The sequence below is a fragment of the Mastomys coucha genome, unplaced genomic scaffold (assembly GCF_008632895.1).
Source record: "Mastomys coucha isolate ucsf_1 unplaced genomic scaffold, UCSF_Mcou_1 pScaffold20, whole genome shotgun sequence".
NCBI classification, from domain to species: domain Eukaryota; kingdom Metazoa; phylum Chordata; class Mammalia; order Rodentia; family Muridae; genus Mastomys; species Mastomys coucha.
The window spans coordinates 48,982,789-48,995,153 of record NW_022196903.1 but is presented as its reverse complement, the minus strand read 5'-3'; the positions used below and the strand labels follow the sequence as shown (position 1 = coordinate 48,995,153).

The 12,365-nt window shown below is 45.6% G+C and overlaps 1 protein-coding gene across 1 annotated transcript in view; it reads right to left on the bottom strand.

Moving 5' to 3' along the window:
- Positions 1-11,784, bottom strand: part of Chn2 (chimerin 2) — a 260,647-nt gene extending 248,863 nt beyond the window's left edge. The window contains exon 1 of the mRNA XM_031381956.1: positions 11,521-11,784. Coding sequence (XP_031237816.1) covers positions 11,521-11,569 — 49 coding nt within the window. The 5' untranslated portion in view covers positions 11,570-11,784. The remainder of the gene's footprint in view (positions 1-11,520) is intronic.
- Between the last annotated feature and the right edge of the window lie 581 nt (positions 11,785-12,365).

Here is a 12,365-nt window from a genome sequence, read left to right as displayed (position 1 = left end):
TCAGAGGAAGAATTTACATTTGAGGGGAAACAAGGCATGCAGCTTAGTTTGGCTGTGGCAAACCTGCATAGGCCCCTCGTGTGGCCAAAGTTCAGCCCTAGGGCATAGTAATGCCCTTCCTAGGAAATGAACTTCCTTGGTTGCTGAGTAGCTTCCACCCTAGACATTGATCACAAGGGAGGAGGCAGAAAGGGTAATGGATATAAGCCAAGGAGGGCCCCAACCAGAAGCTCACGAGTCAAAGGGCACATGCTTGTGGGAGCCACTACATTGCCCTCTGCGAATGCAAACCAGCAAACAATAAACAGGCTTTAATGTTTCCAATGCTATCTGTGGGGACACGCACTGTAAAGCAAAATGGCTACTTTTTCTATAATAAAGTGAATTTGAATGAGCAACTTAAATCAATATTAGGCAGTGGTATTATATGTATTAATATCTACATATCATTAGCATAATCCCAAGTGAATTTTTTCATTACTAAAAGTAATGCTAGGCTTGACTTTTCATTTCCTTTGGTATTAACTTATATGCAATATAAATTTGGTTAGAAATAACTTTTGTTTGAAAGCTGATCTACTTCTACTCTCTGTGTAGACATAGACAGACACACAGACACGTGTGTGTGTGTGTGTGTGTGTGTGTCTGTGTGTGTGCACATATACAGATTGACAGCAGGATGCCTCAGTCCAGAGAATATTTGGAGGAGTGTTTTGCACACAGGCAAAGAGAGATGGGCCCCTAGCTTCTTCTACAACTTCAGAACACTGCAGACTTTTGTTGAAAGGGTTAACGAAAAATAACATAAATATGTAAAATCTGGAATTCAGTGACTCTAAAACTAAACAATAGAAAAAGCAAAACCCTTCTATGCAAGAATCTAATGAGTGCCCCAACCTTCAATTCAAAACCTATGTACAGACTCAAGAATAACTAATGATACCTTTAAGTCTGGGGCTAATATCAAGACTTCAGAATATGGACTCTGTTGTCTTAAGGGACAGATGATCACTTCTGGAAAGCATGCAGTGGGAGACACTGGGTATGCATCGCAGGCTGTGCTTGGCAGTCTCTGTGGCAGAGGCTAGAGCAGGCTTACTCACGGGAGCCACCCAGACCAGTTCTATCTGCTGCTGAGATATTGTGAGCCATGTATGCAATATTAAGTGCCCTAGGAGTCATACTAACAGTTTAAAATCAAGTGAATTTAATTTTAAAGTATATTTTATTATCTACTATAATTTCAACATTTATTTAGTATTTTTGAAGGTTAGTAAAATAATTTTCATTTGTTTCTGTTTTACTGTCTTTAAATGCGTGTTGGTCAGTTTTATGTTAACTTTACACAAGCTGGAGTCATTTGGGAAGAGGAATTCTCAGTCGAGAAAATGCCTCTGTAAGATTGGCCTATAGAAGCCTTCAAGACACAACAGGACCAATGCACATATGAGCTCACAGAGACCGTGGCAGCATGCACAGGGTCTGCATAGGTTCAAGCCAGATGGGGTCCCAGCACTGACTGTAGGACATGGACATGGGATCCCACTCCCAACCAAGAAGCTATCTGCAATTGGCGTTGGCAAAGGGAAAACCGTTTTCTCCAAAGGAGTCACTGGGAGTATATCAACCACACTGCAGGGCAGGCCCAATGCTAGCAGTAGTTGGCTAACACAAAATGGATTCAACATGGTTTTGTGAACTCTTTTGTTACATTTTGCTTTGTTCTGGCACATTTCAACTTAATTGGTCTTCTGTTTGTTTTGATTTTGTGAGTTTGTCTGGTTGTTTCTGTTTCTTGGGTTTTTGTTTATTTTGTCTTGTGCAAACATAAAGTTGGGTGGATAGGGTGACTGGAAGGATTTGGGATGGGGGAGTGGAAATGATCAAAATATACTGTATGAAAGAAACTTTTCAATTAAAAAAATAAAAAGATTGGCCTGTAAAGCAAGCTTGCAAGGGATTTTCTTGATTAGGGGCTGACATGAGAGGAGGTTGATGCCACTGGAAGTAGTACCGACCCTGAGCAGGTGATCCTGCTGCATAAGAGAGCAGGTTGAGCAAGCTGTGCAGAAGAAGCCAGTACATAAGCAGCATTCCTCCATGGCTTCTGCATCAGTTCCTGCCCCCAGGTTTCCACCTGACGTTCCTGCCCCGACTCCCTTCACTCGTTGTGACCTGAAAGTTGTAAAATGAAATAAACCTTTTACTCCCCAGGATGCTTTTAGTTATCAATAATTCAGAGACTAGCCATAATTCAGCGAGCCCTTAGCCCCATGCATTTCCATATTGATCAGGGCAAATCCAGGTCTGAGAAGGAGACTGTTCAGGGTAAACCTGCAACTCCTACATGCTGGTAGATGCAGCAAGAGACTGACTCCTGAAGCCATGTCCTTCCTCCCTACTTTTTATCCTAACGTGATCTCTTGGGTTTATTCTTTAGAAATAAAACCATTTCAAGGAAAAGCACTTTACATTGCTAGCATGGCACTGTCTGAAACAATAAGGAAGCTCTGGATTTCATTTCCTTGAAACAGCACCATGAAACTATAAAGGTCAATTATGGACACCACGAAAGGGAAGAACCGGGCTCCAACAAGAAGAGAATTGCGTAAGGTCACCTCCCCAGTGAGTCAGTGAATCCTAGAGCCTAGAGCTGGGGTATGAACTCAGGCTGGTAAAGAACAGCGATGAACATCACAGTCTTCAGCTTGTTGGTTTCGGAATCCAGTGGTCTTTCTGACAGTTATTGCCACTTTCAAGACAACGTTCACCTCTCCACTTCTGTTGTACCTGAAGGCAGTGACAGCCGTTCAAGGGGAAAGCCTTTCTTTTCTGGAGAATTCTCATGCTCCCGTATCTTTACCTGTAGGCATTTCTTCCAAACTATGTGAACTTAATATTCCAAAAGCTAAACTTATTTTTTTTTTACATACCCAATTCATTTGCATTGCCATGCACGTGGGCCTGATGCAGAAGGAGAACCGTTCTAGGCAATCGTTTGCTGATGGGCAGGTGGCTCAAGAGGCTTTCTGATAACATGGCTGCGATATGCAGTCGGTAACCTCAGTCCACATAGTCACAATTTTCCTATTTTCTTGATGATGCTTTAGAAGAGATACAACCGAGAGATCCAGACATTTCTAGACATAGGCATTTTTTTTCTTGGAGGCTGAAATTAACGCTCACTGTGGAATTTTTTTTCAAAAAGAAATCAAGTTACCAGTAAGGAACAACAGACTCTTTGGTAAGAAATTTGAATCAAACTTCAAGATTAAAGGGAGATGAGATCACAGACATTTTTAGTTATTCTCTCCATCATCATCCCTTAGCCATCACTCTACAGGTCCCCTTAAAATTATGAAGAAACCACTCTTTTTAAAAGTCAGTTTGCGGGCTGGTGAGATGGCTCAGTTGAGTAAGAGCAGTGACTCTTCTTCCAAAGGTCTTGAGTTCAAATTTCAGAAACCACCTGTAAGGAGATCTGACGCCCTCTTCTGGTGAGTCTGAAGACAGCTACAGTGTGAGCGAGCAGGGACTGAGCGAGTGGGGTTGAGGGGCCTACCAGAGTGAGCAGAGTTGACTGGAGCGAGCAGAGGTCCTAAAAATTCAATTCCCAATAACCACATGAAGGCTCACAACCATCTGTACAGCTACAGTGTACTCATATACGTAAAATAAAGAAAGAAATCTTTAAAAGTCAGTTTGCAAAGTTCAGTAGAAACCTAATGGGATGTGACAGAAATCTCTGTCAGCAGCTGGTCCTCTGTCTCAGAACTATGTACACCCGTGTTATTCAAAAGGATTTCTCCCCCAATGTGTGGTCCAATTTAGTAGCCACTGGAGGAGTGTGCTGATGAGCATTCAGATGTTCTAGAGTAGCCACCTGTGGCTAACAGCCACTCCAGATAAAGCAGCTCTGTATAGAGCTGTAGCAGGTTGGGCTTCCTCAAGTCTTGGTGTCTTCGGGATACGCAAAGCCCATGTGAAACACAAAGGACAGCATGTCTTCCTTCTTGAAGTACCACCACATAATTGAGTAGAAAATCATCCATGAAGCCACACAGAAAAAAAAGTCTTCAATAAATTCTCTATGGTTGATACTACTCTTTGGCTTGAGCCAGGAAGAAGACTAGAGAGTTAGTATGTGGGAATTAGGGCTCTGGAGAACAGTCAGCCCCATTGTGACCTCGCTGAGTTGCACTGGACAGATAGTCCTGAGTTTTCTAGACCTTGATCTTCACATGTATCAAAGGTCAGGATCTGCTAAACAAACCCCAAGCTCCCCTTTACTCCAAAACCTGTTCAGCCTAGCTCATATTTATTAGTGGACAAAGGAGGTTTAGACACTGGTTGTTTTAAATTAATAATTTATGTCTCTGATACCATATTGCAAAAGGGGTGAGGCTGGGTGACTGACAGGCCTACCTGTTGAAACAAGGCAATGTTGCAACTAAATCATACCGTGTGACTAAATTCATAGAACAGTACCCACTATGCAGTGTGACTACATATGACGAAGAAAGCTGGTTATTTGTATAAAGAGCTCTCACTGAGTCCTTAGCAAGAAGTACTCTGATACATCAATGGCCACATCCTGGGCCATCAACCTCAGACCCCACCCCACCCCACCCTGATCTTCCCAATCCATCTATCCCTTGGGGACAGTAACAGAAGTCTCTGGCATTACTGACTGCCTGTGAGGCTAGTACAGTCCTAACAAAGGCTGGCTCCCTCTTGCCACAGCCAAGTTGAAGAAACTCTGGCTTGTCACTTGGAGGCACACAATTGTGTTCTGTTCCACCCACCAACATGCACTGATGCAATAATAAGTGTCCACACTGATGCAAATCCATGTGAAAAATAGAAAGACAGTTTTCTCTTCAGCATGGCCTGTGGAAGATGCCAGGGAATTTAAATAATGTTGAAGGCAAGGTAAACCAAATGTAGGATTTGTGAAAATATTTCCAAACAAAAATGACAAACATATGGAAAAAGAAAGAAAAGGAAGAAATGAAGGAAGGAAAGAAGAGAGGAAGAATGGAAGGAAGACTGGCAGGTAGGAAGAGAAGCAGAATGCATATGGGAAGCCATATTAGAAGCTAGGAAATGCAAACACATTCCTCCAAGTGATGGGTGAATGTTATCCATCACTTGCCAGCCTGATGCTAGAACTGCTTTTCCTTCTTTTGTACGTATCTTGGCAGGAATACTGATCTTTTGGCAGGAAATTCTTTCCTCAAACATGCCAGTACAACACTGTGCATCTTTTCCAACTAAATGTCCGGTTGTTGTTACCACTGCGTAGGAACAACAGAGACCCTGCTGAGCAGCAGATGGTCCTCAATAGAGGCTGACACTGAGGCCAGGCCCCAGGTAGCAGTTAAGAGTACACCTTGTCCAGTTAGACCATACGCAGGCTGGCCTTGGAAAATACTTGATGTTTCCATCCCTTAAAAGTTCAACGAAGTACAGAGTCACCTACATCGTTCAGGGGAGCGAGGTGGGGGAAGGACTAACTGGGCAAAACACGTAAGTCAGTATGGCCCCTGTTGTGTTCTCATGTCCTCATGACTGTCTTCTGCTGCCATGACAAAATACTCTTGAGATCCTTAAGAGTGGCAAGATTTATTTTGGCTCATGGTCTCGGAGGCTTCTACTCATGGTCAGGTTTTGGGTCTGTTCATGGCAGGGAATAGGTGGCTGAGGAGAACTGTTCATCTGCTGGTGGGTAGAGGGGAAAGAGGCAGCCCTCAACTCAGTAGGCTCTGTCTCCCAAAAAGTGCCACCATCTCCTATCATAGTCAGAGCTGGTGGCCAGTCCATCAACCTGCACCCTTTGGTCTTAAGATTCAATCCATAGCAAACATATTTGTTTAAGAAGATTGCCCTATTGGGCTCATCTGAGTCACGACAAGTGGGCAATGGTGGTAATTAAGTTCCTTCAGATGTGAAGAGGCCTCCAGGAAAGCAGACAGACTTCATGGCAGAGAGTGCTTTGTCCCTCAGCATTCACCTTAGTTTTGCAACTTTTTAACAGTGATCTTTAACTCCACTTTTTTTTGTGCATGTGATTTAAAATGAAACAGATAACCAACCCTTCCTGCTAACCCCGATGATTGTGATGTTTAGTTTCCAACTGCAGCAGTTAGGTCTGGTTCTCCCAGCCCCATGCTCCCAGAAATAAGACTGAGACTCAAAATATATTTACAAAGACCTTGGCCATATAGCTAGGCTTTTTTTTTTTTTCTGACTAGATCATAACTTAAAATAACCCACTTATTTAATCTATGTTCTGCCACGTGGCTCAGGCACCTGTGCTCAGGTACCATGTAACCATCTTGCCACATCTTCCTGGGTGAATCTCTCCTGCCCACTCCCTCCCAGAATTCTTTCTGCCTCCTTGATGTCCCGCCTTCTCTTCTACCCTTTCTTATAGGCCATAAGTTTTTTAATGGATAGGTGATGCATGCATACAATACACAAGATAGTCTCTCTACAACCAGCAGCTATCATTCAAAGCAAAGCAATGTCTTCTTCTAGTAACTGAATATTACAGAAGAAAAGGTTGAGTCCACAAATATTACAGAAGAAAAGGTTTCTCCATGTGCAGGTTTGCCCCTGCCATGGATCCCTGGTGGACTCTAGATCCATGCAGCTCCTAACTACACATTTGTTAGTGGTTCCCAGAATTCTCAAAGTCCAGGTGTTCCCTCTGCATCTAGGAATGTAAGGCTTTCTGTGTATGTCACTGGGCACACCCTCCCAATATCCAGTGAGAAACATTCCGGCTTCTAGGGTCAACACCAGTGTAAGAGCAGAACACAGTTTGCCTCCCTGCCTTCAACACTGCCATGAAGAATCCACAAAAATAAATACCTCAGTCCATTCAAGAATAGTATTTCGAATAAGGTTAAGATACTGTACAGCAGGCTAATTTTACCTTTTCCTGTTGTAAAAATGGCCAACTTTGTTTTAATAATCTCATATGTGTATGTTTTCAAAATGTTAAATTCTTATACGGGGGACTCTTTAATATTTAATATTCTAACTTGTTAAGTTACTAGAAAATATCTTATTTGTTTACTTTAACATTGTATGGGCTGTGTTTTTTTTTTCTTGATTATGTAATTATCCATTTGGCAATCACATTACTAATATGCAAAAAAATCTTATTTTAATTATAAAAGCAAATATGACCCATGATTATTAAAAAAACTTTTTTAAATCAGCCAGTTTATTTCTGGATATAATCAAGTACACCTGGCTATATTTAAATCTTAAAGATACCGATTTCTATGTGTTGGTGGAGGATTTAAAATAATAAAAGGAATCAAACCTTCTTGACATCCTAGGTGGCTGTGAAATTTAATTATCAGTGGTCATCATTAAAACAGAGGCATGTCCATCCCTTTTACACATGGCTGAATCCTCCATAAGACAATTCTTAACAGTTCTCAGCAAATGTATTTTTAAGTTAATGTTGCTGGGCAGTGGTGGCGCACACCTTTAATCCCAGCACTTGGGAGGCAGAGGCAGGCAGATTTCTGAGTTCGAGGCCAGCCTGGTCTACAGAGTGAGTTCCAGGACTGCCAGGGCTACACAAAGAAACCCTATCTCAAAAAAAAGTTAATGTTAAGCTGATGAGTTTGTTATGTGACAGTTGGTAACAGACACAAGGACACACTTGGATGGTGTAGTTAAACAATAGCAGGGAAGATTATTCAAGTCAAAAAATCTTGAGCTTATGCTGAGAGCATTACCAGTTTCCCTCCATGTGAACACCAGCACACTTCATTCTCTCAGCTGTTCCTTGGAGGCCGGGTTAGAGCCGATTGGGACCCTGCAGAAGCCGGCTGTTCCTTTACTAGGGCTCCAATGACCAAGTTCATCCTTGATTCCAGGATCATTTCATCAAAGTCTCCAGGAAGTGTCCCACCCATCAGGAGAAAAGATCAATGCCCCAAGAAAAGCAAGGGAAAGTTACAGACTTATCCATCTCCGGGCTGGGTCTCAGTTCTCAGTCATCCTGAAATGCCTTTCTCTGCCTGCATTCTACAAAGCTTCTAACTATCCATCAATGTCCAACACTGTGTCAACTCCACTGGCCACTCCAGACTGAAGCAATCACTTCCTTGCCCTGCACACCCCTCTACAGAGTGTGCTGTATCACTGCAAGACACAGCCTATGAGATGCTGTCTATCTCTCCTGCTACTTCTCGGGGAGACTCTTGAGTTATCTTTTCAATGCAAGCACTAAGAGCTATGTCTGAAACCTAGAATGTGCTCAATAAGTGTTTCTTTAATGGAGCTCAAACTCAAGATTAAATTCAGCATATGTACTAGCTGGTATCGTGTCAACTTGATACAAGCTAGGGTCATCAGAGAAGAAGGAGCCTCAGTTGAGGAAATGCCTCCATGAGATCCAGCTATAAGGCATTTTCTCAATTAGCGATCAATGGGGAAAGACCTGGCCCAATGTGGGTGGTGCCATCTCTGGGCTGGCAGTCCTGGGGTCTATAGGAAAACAAGCTGAGCAAGCCATAAGGGACTAGGCAGCAAGTGGCACCCCCTCTGAGGTCTTTGCATCACATCTGTGTCTGCCTCCAGGTTCCTGACTTGTTTGAGTTTCTGTTCTGACTCCTTTGGTAAAGAACAGCAATCTGTAAGTGTAAGCTAAATAATTTCTTCCTCTCCAACTTCCTTTTTGGTCATAGCTTTTTGTTGCAGCAATAGAGACCCTAAGATAGCATAGAAAGGAAGAAAGATTTTATGTGCACTGGGCGCTGAATTTATTTCAGCACCTAAGGTTGAAGCCACAGAGTACCGTCATTTCATTCATCAAAGAAGACTATCTGTTTGCAACAAACATTTTTTAAAGATTTATTTGTATGTGTGTGTGTGTGTGCGTGCACGTGTGTGTGTGTGTGTGTGTGTGTGTGTAGGTGTGCCTATTGAGGCAAGAAGAGGGCATGCATTCCCTGGAGCTGGAGTTACAGGTTGTTGTGAGTCTTTCAATGTACCAATGGTACTGGGGACTGAACTCAGGTCCTCCGGGAAGAATAGCCATCTCTCTTAACCACTGAGCCATCTCTCCTCTACATCAAGCACTCTTATGCATTAGACCCTGTGCCCAAAACTCAGCATACTGATTTAATGGGGAGATTGAAGCCAGGAAAAATTTAAGTAACCCACCTCAAGATGCCTCACTGGTCAGCAGTGGAGCCAGAATTCAAATACAATGATCTCAGAAGCTTGAAGCTACAAAGAAAGCTAGAATTATCTCCCTTGCTAAGCCCTGAAGCCCAAGCCTGGCCCACAGTTGGCCCTTCCGCATGGTGACTAATGGGTTCACAGAGCGCCCTACTTTCTCAGACTCTGGCCTTTGCCTGAGAGAACCCAGCTGCTCTGAGAGGCAGGCTCTAGTCTTTGCTGCTCAACACCTCTCACAGGTGTGAATTGCTTGTGTCCTCTGAATTATTCATTACCCACACAATGGTAAGTGTGCTTTTTTAAAAAAAGAACTATGATTCCATATTTTGCAAGACAAAGTGTCTGATGAATTGGTGAACTACAGCATATAAACCCACAGATCAGGTTGATGTACATGAAATAGTAAATAGATTCATGTCCACTCTTTGCATTTCAGATTTCATGCAATTTCCTACAGTTTCCAACAGGATTAAAAACAATGGGTCCATAAAACAGGAGAGAAAGCCATTGTAAGCATGCCTCCCCTATCTGCAAAACATTTACCACCCTCTAAAGCTTATCCTGGCTTCTTTGAGCAGCAGCGTCTTCCCAGGGCTGAGTCGGGATTTTTCATCAGGTTTCTGAAGCTGTATCAGGATCCAGCTTTTCAGATGCCACAGCATCTGTGCTGCACGCCTCCAGTGAATCCTGTGCTGATGCTGTCTCCTCACCCTTCCTCAGTCAGCCGCTGCTACCTTTCCCCCCTCAGTGCATCAAATGGACAGGCTTTGGAGGGGGAGAAACATGTGCTAATAGGGAGCCAACATCTCTGCATTTTAAATTCAATGTTAGTCAACCAAAATGAATTGAAACGCAGCAGCAGTGGTTTGAGGGTACTAAAAATAAGCCTTAGCATTTGCTGAGCTCTCAGAATTAAAACCACAGGCGGTCAACTTGTTGCTGTTCTTTATAAGAGCTGACTGCTCTGCCCACCAGCCCCTACTGCCAGCAGCTCAAACTACCGGACACCTAACAATGCTGTTTTTATGAGTTGGCAGAAGTCACTAAAGGAAGTGTCATTTCCCTGGGACTAAACCTGACAAAAAAGACAGCATGTAGCTTTCAAGAGAACACGTACACTGGTCACAGTCACCTTGCGTCTACCGTTTGATTAGTTACACACCCATAGCTCTGGTTCCTTTCATGCCTGTCTTCCTGTTTAGTGCTGTGACTCTTCTCCACTCCACTCAGAATTTAATTTTTGGAGAATAAATAAAAAGAACCCAACAGGACGCCATACAATAGTAATACCCTGAGCATTCCCACTAGGACTTTAAGACGGTTGTCTTTGACCCCTTAGTTCTGTATACCATACCAAATGTCTTACCAGACATCCCTTCAGGGTTTCTTATTAAAGTTTTCAGCGACCAAAGGGGTAGTGGAACTGCACCTAATGCATCATTCTGATTAGAAACCTGTCATGTTCAAAAACCAGAGGGGCTGCCTCCATTGATTCTTATGCATTCACATTCATTATCATTTTTTTTCTGTTCAATTAGGCCTGCTGATCAACCATAGAAAAGCTTGAAAGCCCTTCTTTCACCCAGCCACACTTAACACAGAAAAAAATTGGAAGCCTTGAAAGTAAAATTACAGCGTAGGATAAGACCGTGTCTAGAGCCCCCACTGCCCCCCTCCCGCGCACACACACATGCTCTCTGTGTCTGTCTAGCAGTCTCTCTGTCTCTGTCTCTTGCTCTACACACACACACACACACACACACACACACACACACTGTAAACATGCCAAGAGTCAGAGGCTGGACTCGACCTCCATTCCACTATCTCACTTCAGTCAGCCGAGCAAGGCACATTTTCCTCCTGGTTGCTCTCTCAAACCCATACCCCAAGCGAGTGTCTCCAAGGAGCTAATTTCTGAAACAAACAAAGAAATCCAAGTCTGCAAAGGAGCTTGGGTTTGCACCCTTCTTTGGCTTTGAGTATCCAGGGTAGCAGGCGCCAAGGCAGACAGGTCGGGAGCCCAGCTGTGCCCTCATCTTCCCTGCGCCTTCTGCCCCTGTTCCAGCTGTGTAGAAAGTGCAAGGCTGCTGGCAGCTACTGCTCTCCGGGAGCCCCAGACTCCTGGTCCGCACGCCTAGGGCACCACCGAGTCCCACCTCTACGCTGTCAAGGCTCAGACGCGGAGGTGCTGACCACCTTAACAAGTGTCCCGGGCACGCTCGTGTCCCGCGCCACGCTCTCCTAGAGCGGGCGGGACGGCCACAGGTAGACTCTCCATCCCAGCTCCGGCGCCCGCGCGCTGAAACTCACCAGAGGACACGGAGGAGCCGGACAGACTAGAGTTGCTGGACGCTGCCATCTCGGCGCCGTGCGTCGCCGCTCGCTCAGTCCTGGTGCGGGCGGCGTTGCCGCTGCCCTCGGCCGGCTGCTCGCAGCCCGCGCGGCCCCCAGCCCATGGCAAAGTCCTGGGGACGCGCGGGAAGCACCGGCCTCTGGACTCTGCCTGCACTTCCTGCTCCGCCAGATGACGCGCTGCCGCCGCCGCTATTTATTCGTGCTCGCCGTCCCTCTCGGCGCCTGGGCGCTCTCCGATGCAGGCGTCGGGGTGGCAGGGGCACAGCGAGGCCGAGGCGGCCGGCCAGGAGGATGGGACCAACCCTCTCCGCGTCCCCGCTGTCCCCGCTGTCCCCGCCGCGGGCCCCTCTCCCTGCGCGCGACTGGAACCTGGGCGCCCCTTGACTCCCGGCACTGACTCTAGGGATCCCGCCTCCGCCGCCGCCGCACTTCGAGCGGTCCGGGCAAAGGAGGGGGAGACAGATAGACAGCGACCTCCCCCTTCTCCCTCCTCCCCAACTCGGCTCGCGCGCACACACAAAGGAAGGAGAGGAACGCCGGCGCTCCAGGCTGAATCCGCTCTGCCGGCTTGACAGCTCCTGCAACCCTGGCTGCAGGGGGAGGCTGCGGACCAAGGGGTGGGGACCATCAGGACTCAGAGCCTGCCCCGAGGTGTTGGGCACGCCGCCAGGGACACGCGGCGGGCCGAGCAGCAGTGTACAGCGCTGCTTCCCGAGTTAGAAGGGGATGGAGGGGTCGTAGGAGGAAGGTGGTGGGACTGGCAGCAAGCTCTAGGTTCTGGCGCAACCACACAGCATGAG